The 18,412-nt window shown below is 43.5% G+C and overlaps 1 protein-coding gene across 1 annotated transcript in view; it reads right to left on the bottom strand.

Moving 5' to 3' along the window:
* The window catches only part of GPAT3 (glycerol-3-phosphate acyltransferase 3), a 1,164,625-nt gene that overhangs the window by 300,756 nt on the left and 845,457 nt on the right, over positions 1 to 18,412 (bottom strand). Inside the window, exon 10 of the mRNA XM_044059343.1 lies at positions 1,900 to 2,028. Coding sequence (XP_043915278.1) covers positions 1,900 to 2,028 — 129 coding nt within the window. The remainder of the gene's footprint in view (positions 1 to 1,899; positions 2,029 to 18,412) is intronic.

Genomic DNA, 18,412 nt, shown 5'->3' with positions numbered 1-18,412 from the left:
TTTGAAGTCCATAGTATCCCACACAAAATTATTTCTGACAATGGTACAAGTTTATAAACCAGCAATTCAAAAGATTTGCTGAAGAGTGGGACTTTACTCTTGTCACGAATAGCCCTGAGTACCCGCCGTCAAATGGTTTGGCAGAATGTGCAGTTCAAAGTGTGAAACAATGACTAGAAAAGTCGAAATGAGACAATAGTGATGTTTTCTTAATTATCTTGAATCTCAGAAATGTTCCTCATGATAAACATCTTGGCTCACCTGCACAGAGACTTCTGTCGAGACAAACCAGAACCACACTACCAATTAGTAGTTCATTATTGGTTCCATGTGTCAAGAACAACAGATCGGATAAAGCCCATCTGTTAAAGATGCACTTATCCTAGAAGCCCTATTAAAACCAGCAAACTGCTCAACCCATTACAAGAAAGGGAGATAGTGAGGATGCAGATGTCCAAAGATTTTGATCGGATCTGTGTCGTGAAAAGTGTATGTCCAGAGCTGAGACTGTACACTGTGGACTTGCAAGGAGCAGAATTTGGGTGGAATCAGAAATATTTGATCCCAGTGTCCAAGCCTGTATTGCAGTATCATACCTGCGAGAAAGACTCTACATCTTAAGAGTGAGTTATCCAGTGTTCCAGTTCCAGAGGATGTTCCAGTAAATATCCCTGTTCCTGAGACGAATCTCGAAACTCTTGAAGCAAGTTGTTCACCGATGACTGTCCCTTTTGCTAAACCCAATTCTAATAGCTATATTACTAGAGCAGGTCATATTTCCAGGCCATGTTCCAGATACACGGCAACTTGGACACAAATGTTGCGTTTATTTATTATTGTCTATACAATTGTATGTTTCTTTTCAAATATCATTATATTGTGGGCAATTCATTAAAGAGGGAGGTTGTAGATCAATATGTACATACTGTACACCTTTAAGAAGCTTTCTAGGGGCTTGCACAAGTGTATAAATACTGAGGATATGCGATCCTGACTGCCATTTTGTAGTTAATTGTTGAGATGTTAAGCATGTATGTCTGTGTAGTCTGTCAGTTAATCAGTATGTTTATATTTTGTACTGCTGCTATCCATCCTAATGCATTTCTTTGTAATAAAGCATGTAAATGAACTACCCCGTCTGTTCATCTTTAATGGGAAACCAGATGAGCGACAATGACTGTGCTGTTAAACATATCTGACAGATTCTTTTTAAGGTTCTGCACAGTGGCTGAAAAACATCGGACTCCATTACTTGCTCCTGTAATGCAAGGGGTACAACCCTTGACATTATATGCAAAAGACAAAAGTGGCAAAGTATTACCTCATGTAATTTTTTTAAGAGCTACCACTAAGTCGGACAAAAAGCACCACAACTACTTCTGATCGGAGTACTACATGAAATTAAGAAAAAAAAAAGAATATACAGTTTGCACAGATGATCAGGGCGCTGAAATGCTAATGAGTTACTTCCTGTAATCAAGGGTACAGAGTATTATTCCTTCCACCTCCAGCTGCGTGATGTGCGACTCTGAACAAGCCACTTCAGACAATGCTTCCAGGTCACCCCTGAAAAGTGACGTGTTCACAGGGCTTACTCAGCTAACAAATGTAGAAAATAAAACCTGTGCCACTCCCATGCTTACTACTGGTGAAACTGTCTTGACAGGAAGCATTACCTGCACTTACCTGAATCAGTTCTGTTCACCTATGCACTCTGCATGAAAAGATAACATATTAGAAAAATAATTATCCTGAAAAAAAAAACAAGCACGACAGTAAGACCATCTAAGTGCACTCCATGTATTTCTTTTGTTACCTGGCATTACCACAAATTGCTGCATCTACTTCAGTGAAGCAGACTGTCAAATAAAAGAGTAAAACCTTAAAGGTTTAACTTGCCTGTCGGGTTACTGGAGGCAGATACCACACACTGCAAACTATGGCCCAGCTGGTCATCATTCGAAGAAGATAGCTCACCATACTGTATTTGCTACTGTTCCAGAATGCATCTCCAAACTGGGGATTGTACTGTACAGAGAATGACACAGACAAAACAAGTTACAACATGTGCTAACTTGCTGAAATAGGGCAATGCATGAAACTACAAGAGGACATTTTATTGGTAGATTAAATAGATATTATCAGAATACAGATTAACTATACAGAGTGGTACTTAAAATGGACTAATAGTGCAGGACTTCAAAATCAATATCCAAAATTAAGAAATAAATAAAAAAAAAAACAGTAGTGCCATCAGCCCCAGCAGTCTGTACCCCTCTTTTTCATGTTTGGAAAATCAGAAGGCTAGGACTTGTATTTATACATTAAGCCCATGATCTCATATTCTAAGACAAATGCTGTATAAAGGCCATTATTCATATAGGTTCATAGGTAATTACTAGGTTAGCTACCCTTCTGGACCATTTTAAGCCTAGCCAGTTTCCCTTTCTGTCTTTAAATTAACCTATCCCATATGAGCAATTAAGCAGAGGTCTTACCTACCCACAAATTGGTGGATAGCTCAAGGAGACATTAAAAAGCCCATGGCACTTGCTGATGAAGAGCAGTGGGTGATTTCACAAAAATTAATTACAGCAATCAAAAAAACAAACTGTTTTTTCTTATTTAGCAATCCAATTTGTCTAAAACAAATAGAATTTATATTATACCTATTGTCACCTTATCTATTTTATATCTAATTCTCTATACTATATTTTTATTACTACTCATACTCACAAGGAGTACCTTTGATTCCTCATAATTATTTCCTTCACTGAAAAACTCTTTCTCTCAGTTTTACTAATAACAATAATCAGTAGCTTTCATTTTTATATAATCAATCCAAATCACACAATCACCCTTCCTTGTACCCCATGTCTATAACCATGTAATCCAGACAATGTTCTTATAAGTAAGATAACCTACCTTATTCAACATCCATTCTTCTTTCAAATACAACTACAGAATTTAAGGACAAATCTACTCAAATAGTGCGTTTCTTTTTCTTTTCCAATTATGGTTTATATATTCTATTAGTTTTACTCCTGTCTTTTATTGTCCATTGCCTGTCAACCATCAACCATCCTGAGACCTAGACTTAGCAGTTCCCATTCACAGAAATCATAGGAAATTCAGGGATATTAAACCAGAGGCTGTGTGTGCCTCACCAATAACCAACCTCAGGCTCTACCAAACATTTCAAAGAGGGCAAGGCCTAAAAGTCCCAGAGTGCATTTTAGGGTCCCCAATCATACTGCTTGACATACACTGACAATCTGTTCCAGAGCAAGGGAGGTGTTGGAAGATGAACCTCTCTTTATACTAAGTTTTATTGCCTGATGTAGGCTCAGATCTCTGGTTCTAGTGTTGGCTATACCACTTGACACCCCAAGAAAAAAAGAGACCTCTGATAATGGGATCCCTGAGGGCACAGAAATCAGCAGGCCACCTCCTCAAGTTTGTATGACAGAGTACAGTGAGCGACTCCAGACTTTCCTGACAGCTAACATTTTTAAGGCCTGAGATTCTTTTTGTTAGGGTCCTCTGCAGTCTTTTGAGTTTTTTGATATGTCTAGTGAGATATATACCAAAGGGTATTTTACAATAGGTCTAAGCAGGACAGGGTAGAGGGGAACAATAACTTCCTTGGTTTTGAAACAGATGCACTCTGTAATTAATTGTGATACAAAGAGGGGCCTGGTTGCTCCATGGTGATCAAAGGAGGGAGAGCCATCCATCCAGATGTCCGGATCTCTGATGACAGACTAATTGGAGATTGGGTGGTGTTACCATCTACTGCAGCAGCAATTGATTGCATTTTTTTTTTTAGCATTTAGGTTTTCGCAGTGTAGTGTGTACGTGTGTAAATGCAACAGTTCTAATTGAAAGGAATGTGTGTTAGTTGATTTGACAACTACACCTAACAAATTTAGTCAACCACAGATCCTTGCTGTCAATACTGAGATCAGAGATATAAATACCCAAAAGGATACCCAAAACAGACCCCTGGGGAACACCACTGGTCACAATTTCCTTAACTGAGGAGGCATCACCAACCCTGAAAATATGGATTCTGTCCTTGGGCCAGTTTACAGTCCATTTTACCTCACAGGGATCCAAGTTTAAGGCTATAAACTTGCTTTCAATCTCACTGTGTAGGCAGGCAGCATGAATAGTTTTAACATTGTCCACAGCTTGCCTGACTTTTTCAGAGTTGTTCATAAGACTGAGGAAGCATGACCTGCCCTTAATAAATCCTAACTGTTCTGGGGTCAAGCCTGATTAAATTCTTAAAGTGCATAGTTTTGCTGCCTTTAGCTAGTTCCACTTAAAATGCCGATTTTTTTAGAATTTCTGCGATTTAAAAAGCTTGTTTCATCTACATATTGTACTTATTTTACTGTCTGCACTTTAAACAAAGTCGTTTTTGTGTTTAAATGCACAGAAATGGCCATCACGCTTGAGTGTGTAGCCTACAACAGTTAAGCAGGTAATTTAAAGTGCTTTTTGATTGTATATGCTTTATTTTCTGAAAAAAAAAAATACTTGTTTTCCTGCCTTCCTAAGCTAGTATAGTCCAGTTTTCAGGTTAGTGCTGAATTCAGGGCTGTGTTACAAGTTTCTGTGTTTGCCTATACCTTACTTGGATAGAAGGAAGTTTCTGTATTCACCTGTGAGAGAGCGGAGCTTTGAGTGCCTATCTGTCCCTGGAGGAGTGGTTTCAGCCCAGAAATTAGTAGTTTATTGGCCATTTTGAGCTAATTTCTCTCTCTTTCATTTCCCTGGTATAAAACCCACATTTGCGCGGTTTTGCACGCCGGGCAGCGCCGGTTAGATAGGGTACAACTATTCCCGGCTCCACAAAGTCTACTCTACAATTTTTCCCTTGGAACTAGACAAACTTTCAACTTAAGCACACAAGCCATTCACTTCTCAGCCCGGCACTTGCTCAAAACTCATAGCAAGCACTAATAAACCTTAGCACTAGACCCCCCCCCCTATACTGTAGAGAAGGACAAGGCTCTCTATTCGACCTGACTAGCCAATCAGTAAAACAGTTCACTGTACCTATCCGGGCATGTCCAAAGGGCAGTTTCAGGTGTACTGTCTGGTCCAACTAGTGAATCTGGGCAGTTTGAGGCAATGTTACAACTGCCTCATGTACACAGACAACCCTCTCCTCCTACCACCAAACACTAATACATGCGAGAGATGCAATTATACAGCCAAACTGGAGGTTAAGCTCTCTCAACCCAAGACTGGATCAGACAGTCAAGAGGAGAAGAGAATTACTTGCATCACACCACCAGTCTCGCGTAGATCTATGAAACCAGCACCGGCAAAAAATACATAAATACACGAAAACATACTCGGAGGCTCTAAATAAAATCTGCAAAAGCAGCAGAGACCTCCAAAGCAGACATCCAAGTAACCTCCACCTCCCATAACAAACCATGAACCACATACTTCACAAAACCAGTGTGCCACGCAATCACAGCCCTTTAGGCAAAATAACATACCCAACACACTAGCAATAGGTGAGTCTATAGTCAGGCACACTGACGTCCCGCTCACTAGGCTGAACAAGGAGAAGGTTACTGTTAGCTGCCTGTCGGGTGCCAGGATCCACCACATAACACAAGCACTCAGGTCACTCCAGAACAAGTACAAATACGACTCTGTCATTGTCCATGTTGGTGTGAATGACCTGAGCTGTACCTCCCTGGACTACATGAAAAGAGACATGGAGGAGCTCTCTGATCACATAGCCCAAGCCAGTATGACCCTGACCCCGAGTAGCATCCTGCCATCACCAAGAATGATACCACGGTATAAAGACAAAAATTATCAATTTCAACAATTGGATAAGCTTCTGGTGTCATTCAAAGGGGATCCAGTGTCTGTCAGCCTGGGATAACATGCTCGACAAGCCATGCTGCTTCGCTAGAGACGGCTTGCACCTGTCACTCTTAGGCTTTCGAATACTGGCAAAGGCTCTTGCCACTCCCATAGTGCCTTTTTTAGGCAAGGCTCAAAAGACAAACCCACCGCCGTAAATAGCACAAGTAACAAAAAACTGAGGGTAATGCTACTCAATGCCAGAAGTCTACACCTCAAAATGCACGCACTCAAGGCACTCCTCAATATGGAGAAAATCGATGTATGTGCAGTAACAGAAACCTGGTTTAAGGCTCCAGAGAGCACCCCAGCACTACCAGGCTACAACTCGTACCATACATTTTGGCCACAAAACCTGGACCGAAATACAAAAGGCGGGGGCGTATTCATATTCATCAAGGACACCAAACACCTCCAGGTTAATGGCACAGCAAGATGCTTCAGAGATCATCCACGTGCAACTAACAACGGGCAAAACTGCAATTCAAATTGTAGCTTGCTACAGATCACCCACCATGTCCCAGGACCCACATTCCACATTTCTGGAAACACTGGGGAACATAAAGGTCCTACCAAAACCCCTGATACTGGGAGATTTCAATTACCCAAACATTAACTGGGAGAACTACTCAAGTACTAACTCCCTTGCCCAATATTTCCTAGAATTTATAAACTCAAATGCCCTGGATCAAATGGTCAACACCCCCACCAGAGGTGACAACACATTGGACCTGGTCATCACCAACATGGGTGACTGGTGTTCCACACCAAAGGTCAATTCCTCGCTGGTTAGATCTGACCATAAACTAACCACTCTGGATATCCACATTCCACCCCCACCCCCAGTCAAAGAAACCACCATGAAAAACTTTTCAAAAGCAAACTTCATGTTACTTAAGACCGAGGTGGAAAGTTTCAAAGCCCCCATGTTAAAGGATAACGCTGTCCAAGTTGCAAAATCCTTTACTAATGCACTCTACGGGCACCTACAAGAATGCATGGATCGTGCTATCCCAAGCAAAACCAAGACTCACTCCTCCAAGAAAAGGAAACCAGTCTGGTGGACCCCTGCCATAAACAAGCTATACTACAGAAGGAGGAAAAGTACAGTTTTGTACCTACCATAAATGTAGATGTTCGAGTGCTAACACAGATGCAGTCATAACAGATGGGTTTTCCTGCCGTCAGGTGGGTCCTCGGTCGGCCGAATTCCAAAGTCTAGGTCCGGCGTTGGATGTCGTCGCTTCTTCCCTGACGTCAGTGCGACGGGTATAAAAGAACCAGCCGACGCCATTTTCTTCAGTTTTTCTTGCCCCAGATGTCAGGTGCCCCCAGAAGGAAGGCAATACATAAATTTATGTAATAATGCAATGCAATATAATCAAAAAACAGTAGTTGCAAGTAAATACACCATAAAAGAATACCCCAATCAGGTTGTATGAGGAAGTGTTAGCCATTAGGCCTGTCCCAAGAGGGGAAGGAGGGAGGGAAACCTGGACTGTAGCTGTGTTAGCACTCGAACATCTACATTTATGGTAGGTACAAAACTGTACTATGTTCATCGTGCATACAGCTGCAGTCATAACAGATGGGTTGAATCCCAAAGCTAAAAAAGGGGTGGTAGGAACTAAGTGGAACTAGGAGGAGCCAGGATGACTTGCAAGACTGCAGTGGCAAAGCCCGCTCTAGATTTGGAGTATAATGGTAGGTGATAGTGCTTGGAGAAAGTATGTACAGAACTCCAAGTGGCTGCTTCCAAAATATCTTTGGTAGGAACCCCCCTAAGGAAAGCTGCAGAAGTAGCTGTGGCCCTTGTGGAGTGAGATCTGATGCCTGCAGGTAAAGCTTTACCATGAAAAGAGTAACAAAAACGTATGCAGTGGGATATCCATTTTGAGATTGTCTGTTTGGAAATAGGCTTCCCTTGAGCTCCTGTAGCATAGGACACAAAGAGTTGTTCTGATTTTCTGAAAGGCTTTGTTCTGTCCAAATAATAACGTAGCTGTCTGTGAATGTCGAAGGAATGTAGTAGTCTTTCCCCCTTGCTTTGAGGATTAGGGTAAAAGGTAGGTAAGTGGATAGCCTGATTCAAGACTACCCTGGATACTACCTTTGGCATAAAGGAAGGATTGGTTCATAAGGAAACTGTCCTGATGGAAAATGATGAAAGGCTGCACAGCCATGAGGGCTTGTAGTTCCGAAACCCTGCGAGCTGAGGTGATAGCCAGAAGAAAGGCCGTTTTCCAGGACAAATATTGCAGATCTGTTGAAGCAGCTGGCTCAAAAGGAGGCAAGGTCAGTTTTTCTAGAATGAAACTGAGGTCCCAAGCAGGTACTGGTTGCTTCCTTGGGGTTTTATATTCTTAGCCCCTCTGAGGAACTGTCTTAAGAGGGGGTGAGAGAATAAAGGAGGATCTGTGTTGTATTCTGCAGAAATGGCTGAGGCATGAATTTTGATGGAGGAGAATGAAAGTCCACTGCTTAGCATCTCAGCTAGGTACAGTAATATTTGAGGTAAATTCAGTATTCCAGGATTCTGACCCTTTTTCTGATTCCAGGCACAAAACCGTTTCCATTTGGCGGAGTAGGCTTTTCTAGTAGAAGGCCTTCTGGCCTCCAAAATGACATCCTGCACCTCCTTGGAGAGTAGGGTCTGTTGTGAATTTAAGGAATCTTCCATGCGGCTAGATTGAGTGTTTTCAGCTGACTGTGAAGAGTTTTGAAGTTGTGCTGAGTCAGTAGTAGAGGCATTAGAGGCAGGATCCATGGTGGGGAATGCGTCTGGCTCCTCAGGAGTGGGTACCAGTGTTGTCTTGGTCAGTCTGGAGCAATGAGAATCATCTTTGGTCTGTCTGCTCTGGTTTTTAATAGAACTTTGGGCAGCAGAGGAAGAGGTGGAAAGGCATAAACTGTCATTGTTGTCCAACTTTAAGAGAGTGCGTCCACTTTCCAGGCCTGTGGATGAAAGGTCCTTGAGCAGAATTTTGTCAATTGGTGATTTCTGTGGGTGGTGAAGAGATCTATGTCTGGCCTTCCCCATGCTTGGATTATTTTTGTAAAAACTTGAGGATGCAACTTCCATTCGTGTGGATCTGTCAGATTTCTGCTTAGGTTGTCTGCCAGCGTGTTTTCCTTGCCTGGCAGGTACTGCGCTTGAAGTTCGATTTTTAATTCCAGAGCCATGTTCCAAAGAGACATGGCTAGCCTACATAGGGGATATGAATGGGTTCCTCCCTGTTTGTTTATGTACCACATTACTGTGGTGTTGTCTGTCCTTATCAATAGCTGGCCTGGATGCACTAGGTCTTTGAAAGCCATAATAGCATTTATTACTGCTAGCATTTCCTTTTGATTGATGTGTAGGTGCTTTTCTTTTTGGGTCCATTTGCCCTGAATGCACCGATCTGTCATGTGCACCCCCCAGGCGTAGTCCGAGGCATCTGTTGTGATGACTTGATTTGCTTGAGGCTTGCAGAATGGGAGACCTGTGTTTCTTTGGCATGCTTGAGCCCACCACAGAAATTCCTTTTGAAGACATGGAATCAGTGGTATAATTGTTTCCAAACTGTGGCTGTGTTGAGACCATAAGTTTTTTAGGTACCATTGAAGTTTCCTCATATGCAGCTTTGCACATGGGATTAAGCAGGATGCAAGATGCCATGAATCCCACGGCCTGCAGGATTTTCCTTGCAGTCAGCCTGGTGAAGGTTGCCAGTTTTCTGAAGTATTGAGTTAGTTGCCCTTGTTTCTCTGGCGTGAGGTAGGCCATCTGGGTATTTGTATTCAAGCTGGCACCCAGGAAATTTATTGTTTGAGAGGGTATTAGCCTTGATTTCTTTTTGTTGACTGTGTATCCCAGAGAATTCAACAACATTATCACAAAATTAAACACATAAAATACCACAGTTAAGGCAGTGAAAAACGATAAAAAAATCTTGAGCTTGTGCCTTTAAGGCTTTTTAATTAGTTTCGTTGATTGTTTAATTAATCATTGATTAGATATGCTATTTATATGCTGCATTGTGATGAATTTTTTATTCTGATGAAGTCTACAGATGAAAGCGGACAATAAACTGGTGTACGCTATTTCTTTTGATTTTTTTATCGTTTTTCACTGCCTTAACTGTGGTATTTTATTTGTTTAATTTTTTTGGTTCTCTTTTTATTTGTTAACATTATCACAAACGCCAGATGTTTCAGACGTATGTGCTTGCTGTCCGCTTGGATCAGGCAGTCGTCCAAATATGGGTATATTTGCATCCCTTGAAGTCTGCAGAAGGCAATTACTGATGCCAGGCATTTCGTGAACACACTGGGTGCAGTAGATAAGCCAAAGGGCAATGCAGAGAATTGATAATGGGTTGAACCTGCAAGAAATCTGAGGTATCTTCTGCAATCTTGTCTGATAGGGACATGCAGGTATGCCTCCTTGAGGTCCAATGTTACCAGCCAAGACTCCTTGCCCAGCATGGGAAGAAGCTGCTGTAATGTGAGCATCTTGAATTTTGGTACGAGTAAAAATGTGTTTAGGATGGATAGGTCCAAAATAGGTCTCCAATCTTTGCCCTTCCTTGGTACCAGGAATAGTCTGGAATAAAAAAGTACAGTTTTGTACCTACCATAAATGTAGATGTCTGATAGGTATGCATCTGCAGTCATCACATATGTGTTGTCCTGCCTCAGGCAGCCCTTCGGTCGGCCGGATTCCAAAGTCTGGGTCCGGCGTCAGCTGATGTCGCCCCTTCCCCGACGTCAGAGCGCCTGGGGTATAAAAGCGTCAGCCGACGCCATCTTCCTCACTGTTTCTTGCCCCAGATGCCAGGTGCCCTCAAAGGAAGGCTAAATTTGGAGAAATGCAATAAATTCCAAACATGCACAGAAATATATATGTATATATATATATATATATATATATATATATATATATATATATATATATATATATTATGAGAGGGAAAGGTACCCAATAAATACCAAAGGGGGAAGGAGGGTGGGTAAACCCGACTGCAGATGCATACCTATCGGACATCTACATTTATGGTAGGTAACTGGTAGAATACCATAGTCAATCTGGGGGTGGAGGATCTATGTAAAGGATGGTGTAGCTAAAATGCCCTGTAGGACTGTCGTAGCAAAGCCTGCTCTGGATCTGGAATATAAAGGTAAATTGTAATGCTTGGAAAATGTATGCACGGAGCTCCATGTAGCAGCTTCTAAAATGTCCTTGGTAGCCACCCCTCTTAAGAAGGCTGTGGAGGTGGCTGTGGCTCTGGTGGAATGAGGTCTAATGTTAGCTGGCACAGTTTTTCCATGAAAGGAATAACAAAAATGAATGCAATTCCCTATCCATTTTGAAATTGTCTGTTTGGAAATTGCTTTTCCTTGTGCACCAGCAGCATATGCTACCAACAGCTGGTCAGTTTTTCTGTAGCTTTTAGTTCTGTCCAAGTAGTAGCGCAACTGTCTGTGTATGTCCAGGGTGTGCAGAAGTTTCTCCCCTTTGTTTTGTGGATTTGGAAAGAAGGTAGGCAGGTGAATAGCTTGGTTTAATGAGACCCTGGATACCACCTTTGGCATAAATGAAGGATTGGTTCTCAATGAGACTCTGTCCTGATGAAAGATAAGAAATGGCTGTACTGCCATGAGGGCCTGTAACTCAGATACTCTTCTCGCTGAGGTTATGGCCAGAAGGAAGGCGGTCTTCCAAGACAGGAACTGTAGTTCTGCAGATGCTGCTGGTTCAAAGGGAGGCAGAGTTAGTTTTTCCAAGACAAAGTTAAGGTCCCAAGTAGGCACTGGAGGTTTCATTGGAGGACTGATGTTTTTAATTCCTCTTAGAAACTGTCTTAGAAGAGGATGAGAAAAGACAGGTGGATCAGTATTGTACTCTGCTGAAATTGCTGAAGCATGAATTTTAATGGAAGAATAAGACAGGCCATTGTGGAGCATTTCTGCCAAGTATTCCAGGATATGTGCCATGTTCATCACTGTCGCATCTAGTCCCTTTGTGGTGCTCCAAGTGTGAAATCTTTTCCATTTTGCTGAATATGCCTTTCTTGTGGAAGGCCGGCGAGCTTCCATGATGATATCCTTCACTCTCTTGGATAGCTTATCCTGAGGAGGAGTCAAGGTATTTTCCAGGCTGCTAGTTGCAAGGTTTTCAGGTTGGAATGCAGAGTTTTGTAATTGTGCTGTGTCAGGAGAAGTGGCCATTGAGGAAGAGGCCATGGTTTCGTGCGTGACATGCTCTTTAACAGTGGGTACTAGTGCTGTCTTGGCCAGTCCGGAGCTATTAGAATCACTTTTGGCTGTTCTGTCCTGATCTTCAGTATGACCTTGGTCATTAATGGAAGAGGTGGAAATGCATACACTGTTAGAGTTCTCCAGCTGAAAGATAGGGCGTCCACTTTCCATGCTTGTGGGTGGTATGTCCTTGAGCAGAATTTCTTCAGCTGATGATTGTGGGGGGAGGCAAAAGGATCTATGTCTGGCCTTCCCCATGATTGTGTTATCTGTAGGAAGATGTCTGGGTGCAGCATCCATTCATGTGCATCCATGATATTTCTGCTTAAGCTGTCCGCCAGTATATTGTCTTTTCCTGGCACAAACTGGGATTGCAGCTCTATATTGAGTTTCAAGGAAAGTTCCCATAGATTCATTGCCAGTCTGCAAAGAGGGTAGGAATGGGTGCCTCCTTGCTTGTTTATGTACCACATAACTGTGGTGTTGTCTGTCCTTATTAGCAGGTGGCCTTGATGCAGAAGGAGTTTGAAGGCCTCGATTGCATGTATCACTGCCAGCATTTCCTTTTGGTTTATGTGCATGCGTAGCTCCTTTTGTGACCATAGTCCTTGAATACATCTGCCCTCCATGTGTGCTCCCCAACCGTGGTCTGAAGCGTCCGTTGTAATGGTTTGGCTGGCTACTGGCTTGCTGAAGGGCAGACTACTGTTTGACTGGCTTGCTTGAGCCCACCACAGAAATTCCTTTTGGAGGCATGGAATGAGTGGGATCAAAGCTTCTAAGCTGTGACTGTGCTGAGTCCATAAACTCCTTAGGTACCATTGTAGTTTCCTCATATGCAGCCTTGCTTGTGGAATCAGAAGAATGCAAGATGCCATGTAACCCAGGGCCTGCAGGATTTTCCTTGCAGTCAGCTGAGTTTGTCTTGTCAGATTCTTGAAGTAATCCGGTAGTTGTCTTTGTTTTTCTTCTGTGAGAAAAGCCATTTGGGTGGTTGTGTCTAGATCCGCACCCAGAAAAGTTATTCTTTGGGATGGAACAAGTCTTGATTTGTGAATGTTGACTGTATATCCCAAGGCCTGCAGTAGGTGGATGGCATAATTCAAGTCCTTTACCAAAGTTTGTTGGCTGTCCGCTTGTATAAGGCAGTCGTCCAGATATGGGTATATTTGAATCCCCTGAAGTCTGCAGTGTGCAATTACTGATGCCAGGCATTTCGTGAATACTCTGGGCACAGTAGATAAGCCAAAGGGCAATGCTGAGAATTGATAATGCTCTGAACCTGCAAGAAATCTGAGGTGTCTTCTGCAACTTTGTCTGATAGGGACATGCAGGTATGCCTCCTTGAGGTCTAGAGTCACCAGCCAAGACCCCTTGCCCAGCATGGGAAGGAGTTGCTGTAGAGTCAGCATTTTGAATTTTGGCACAATGAGATAAGTATTCAGTGCGGACAAGTCGAGAATAGGCCTCCATTGATTTTCTTTTCTTGGAACAAGGAATAGTCTGAAATAAAATCCTTGGCCTTGTTCTGAAAGAGGAACCTTTTCTATAGCTTTCATTTGCATTAAGTTGGAGATTTGTTTCAAAGCTGCTGCCCTTTGATTTGGTGGCAGGTCTGGCATGCCTTTTCTTTTTGGCAATGTGTGAAAATGGAACCTGTATCCTCTGTCTATTATTTGCAGTGTCCATTTGTCTCTTGTAATACTGTGCCAAATTTCTGAGAATAAAGAAAGCTTTCCGCCCAAAGGTGCTTCTAATTGAGCCCTGGTTGGCGGAGTCAAAGCAAAGTCATTGAGTCTGTCCTTGTGCAGCAGTTGTAGGTCCTGCACTACCTCTCTGGTTGGGAGGCTGCCATTGACGTCCTCTGTAGGAGCCTCTAGGTTGCCCTCTACCTCTGGCATGCCTGTTCCTGCCTCTCTGAAATCTTTCTGTGTCCGGAAAGGACCAATTCTTGGTAGGCCAATTTCTGCTGAATCTTGGTGGTTGGACTTGTAGAAAATCTTTGACTGTTTGTACAGATTTTGCCTTTTCCTCAAATTTCTTTAAGACTTCCTGAGCAGTGGAGCCAAATAACTTTTGCTTTTCCAGTGGAGCATCCAGAAGCTTAGCTTTAACATGGTCTGGCAGAGATTGTTCCTTCAGTCAAGCATGCCTACGTATGACTGCACCTGTCATAGCTGACCTACATGAAGCTTCCAATGCATCATAACCACACTGTAAAAAATGGTTGCTAATCTGCTGGGAGTTATGTACCAGATCCTGAAGTGATTTGCGATCTAGGGGTTCAGGTGAAGACAGTTTCTTATGCAATTCATCTAACAAATACTCTTGGTACTGTATCATATGAAATTGACAATTTAATGCCCTCATAGAAAGAGTAGCAGAAGTATACACTTTTTTACCCCATCTCTCTAAAGCCCTGGACTCCCTTTCAGAGGGGAGTGGATTTTTAGAAGTGGCAGCTGCAACCCCTTTAGGGCCCTGGGAAATAGTTTCTGGATCAGCAGAGTGGGCCTTGTAAAGAAAAAAATGTGAGTCCGGGACCCTGTAGTACCTATCGGGTTTGACAGGGGCCGGAGGAAGAGTGTCAGGGGTTATGCTAGACTCAGAGTACACATCATCAATGACATTCAAAACAGGAGGAATAGCCAAAGGTCTATGCTGAGGTAAATGCAGAAAAGTGTGTCGGTCCTTGTCCTTCCATTTCTTTGTTAAATGTGAAGTTGGAGTCTCCGACGGCATACTGTATGAAAAACTAGCCCCAAAAAATTCCTCTGCAAACTCTGCCCAACGTCTAAGAGTGCGTCGGTTGAAGGAAGCACAGGCTGAACAGGCCGAGACGTCGTGGTCTGGGCTTAGGCAGGGGAGGCAGTAAGAGTGGAAATCCTTATGAGGTATTTGTTTCCCACAAGTTAAGCAATTATTAACTTTATCTGACATCGGCTGAGGCAAGAAAGAGTCCCCAACGGGGTACCTAGCTTTTGAAGTCTTCGGTAGCTGAATTACAGGAGCTGGCCGACTGGCACTTGCGAACTGCTTCTGCTTCGGACACCACGCAGCAAGAAAGACGGAGGAAGATGGCGTCGGCTGACGCTTTTATACCCCAGGTGCTCTGACGTCGGGGAAAGGGCGACATCAGCCGAAGCCGGACCCAGACTTTGGAATCCGGCTGACCGAAGGGCTGCCTGAGGCAGGACAACCCATATGTGATGACTGCAGATGCATCCCTGAAGGACATCCTTGACCCTGTTCTTGTGCAGGTACCTCTTGAATAGCTTTCATGTCCATGAGATCTGAAATTTGTCTTTGTGCCTCTGCCCTTTGATTGTGTGGCAGGTTTGGCATGCCTCTCATTTTTGGAATGGTGTGAAAGTGGAATCTGTAGCCTCTGTCTATAATGTCCAGGATCCATTTGTCTTTTATGACAATATGCCAATTTTTCGAAAATAATGCCAGTTGTCCGCCTAAAGGTGCTGCCATTTGAGCCTTGCTTGGCATACAAAGGGGAAAGTCATTGGTTCTGCTTTCTGAATGGCTGTGAACTATCCTCACCACCTCTCTGTGTAGGTGCAAGCCATCGTCTGCCTCTAAATGATACTTGAGATTGCCCTCTACCCCTCGGGCGCCTGTATCTGCCTCTTTGGGTCCTGTCCGTGGCTGGAAAGGACCAATTTTTTGAAGGCCAATTTCTACTGAAACGTGGAGGTTGTACCTGTAGGAAATCTTTCACTGTTTGCATTGATTTTGCCTTTTCCTCCATTTTCTTTAATACCTCCTCAGCTTTAACACCAAACAATACATCTTTTTGAAGAGGTGCATCTAGTAATTTAGCTTTGACATGATCTGGTAAGGTTTGCTCTTTGAGCCAAGCATGTCTACGTATGACTGATCCTGTAACAGCAGCTCTACATGAGGCCTCTAAAGCATCAAAACCACATTGCAAGGTATGTTTACCCACTTGCTCTGCACTATGTAACAAATCCTGCAACTCCTTCAAGTCTGGTTGTTCAGGTTGTGACATTTTGCTTTTCAACTAAGATAACAGAAACTGTTGATACTTTAACATATGGAACTGACAGTTTAATGCCCTCATGGTTAAGGTGGCCGAGGTGTATACCTTTTTCTCCCACCTTTCTAAAGCTCTGGAATCTCTCTCTGAAGGTAATGGATTTTTGGCAGTGGATGCCTTAATTCCCTTGGGACCCTGTGAAATAGTTTCTGGGTCAGCCCCATGGTTTTGTACAGGAATTGGTGTGAATCAGGAACCCGGTAATACCTGTCAGGCTTGACTGGAGCTGGAGGTAAAGAATCAGGATTAAGGCTGGCCTCTGAATACACATCATCTAGTATGTCTAAGACAGGAGGTATAGCCAGAGGCCTGTGCTGAGGGAGCAAGAGGAAATCCCTAAGCCTTTTCTTGGAGTCTGAGTACTCTTGGCCTTCCCAGTGGAAGTGTTCCTTCAAGGTATGTAGGGTTTCCCCAAAAGAGTAATCTTCAGGGGGGGAGACAGAGGGAATGGACTCCTCTGCATCAGAATCTTCAAAAGAGGAGTATGAATGTTCCTGGTCTTCAGAATGGTCTGAAGTAATGGAGGCCTGGTCCGAGGAAGGGTATTCTTCCTCCACTCTGGGCCTTTTATCCGAGAGGGGTTGAGAACCCCTGATAAGAGTAATCAAATCCTCAGCCATTTTGAGCATCTGTTTTTTAGGCATGGGGCCTGGAGAAGGGCCCTGTGGAACTTGTCTCTTAGAATGCATGGCTGTTTTAGACTTAGTGAAAGCCTTGATGGAAAAAGAAGAAGGAGGCCTGAAGACACCTTGAGAGGTGGCAGGCCTGTCTAAACTCTGAGTTTCCCTGCCAAGAGTGGCTTTGGTATCTGTAGTCGGGGTGTGGGCCGAAGAGCCTGCGACCTTGGGCACAGAAGACACCACCAATGAAGTGTCATCGGTAGTCAGGGGCTGCGTAGGTGCCTCGCTGAGAACCGGAGCACCTGTAGTCGGCTTTAGCGTGGTGTCGGTAGAAGTCGCGGACCTCGTATGTCGGTCCTTATCTTTGCGTATTTTACTCAAAACTGGAGTCGGAGTATCCGACAACTTAATGTAATTAAACCTTTTGCCAAAATAGTGTGGGGCGAACTCCGCCCGACGCTTAATAGTGCGCCTGTTGAATGTAGCACAAAAACGGCAGGCCGAGATGTCGTGGTTTGGGCCTAAGCAAGGAATGCAGAGGGAATGAAAATCCTTATGTGGTATTTGCTTCCCACATGAAATGCAATTATTAACTTTGTCTGACATCGGTCTGAGGCAAGAAAAGTTTCTAACGGGTACTTAGCTTTCAAGAAGACTTCGGTTGAAAAATATTCGTAATCTCAGGAGCTGGCCGACCGGCACTTGCGAACTGCTTCTGCTTCGGGCACCGCGCGACAAGAAAGACTGAAGAAAATGGCGGCGGCTGGTTCTTTTATACCACTGTCACACTGACATCAGGGAATAAGCGACGACATCCAACGCCAGACCTAGACTTTGGAATTCGGCCGAAGGAGGACCCACCTGACGGCAGGAAAACCCATCTGTTATGACTGCAGCTGTATGCACGATGAACATCTAGTACAGAAGAGAGTAAAATCCCAAGAAGGGAAGACATCCCTGATCAGTATCAGCAAGAAACTATGATCCCTCATAAAAACATCCAAGGCTAGCTTCGAAAGAAAAATTGCCAAGGACTCCAAAGATAACCACAAGGCATTCTTTAGCTATGTCAAGAATCTATGTGGCAATTCTCAGATCTGCTCGGAGTTAGTGCAGAATGGCACTAAATACACTGAACCGACTGATACCGCCAACATCCTGTCAGACAGGTTTAGTGCAAACTTCACCCCCCTCTCACCCCCAAAAGGGCCTATAACCATACCAGAAGAATGTACTGCCTGTGAAATCACAGACATTCGGGTTAAAACAGCCCTCTCCAAAGCCAAAAACACAGCATCAATGGGACCGGACAGTGTCTCAGCCTGCGTCCTACACAAGCTCAAAGATGAACTAACCCTTTCACCTAAACACACTGTTCAAACTCAGCCTCTCCACAGGCTATGTGCCCATAGAGTGATACACAATAAAGTACAGTTGTGTACACTTACCATAAATGTAGATGTTTGAGTGTATTCACTGTTGCAGTCATCACATTTGGGTTATCTGCTTGCAGTAGCCATCAGTCGGCCTGATTATCAAAGTCTTGGGTCCTGTGTTGGTTGTTGTCTCATCTTCCATGACA

Source organism: Protopterus annectens, chromosome 17.part0 (genome assembly GCF_019279795.1).
Source record: "Protopterus annectens isolate FY-2018-M chromosome 17.part0, PAN1.0, whole genome shotgun sequence".
In the NCBI taxonomy this organism is placed as follows: Eukaryota; Metazoa; Chordata; order Ceratodontiformes; family Protopteridae; genus Protopterus; species Protopterus annectens.
The sequence above is the reverse complement of the archived record's forward strand: the minus strand, read 5'-3'. Positions and strand labels throughout refer to the sequence as shown.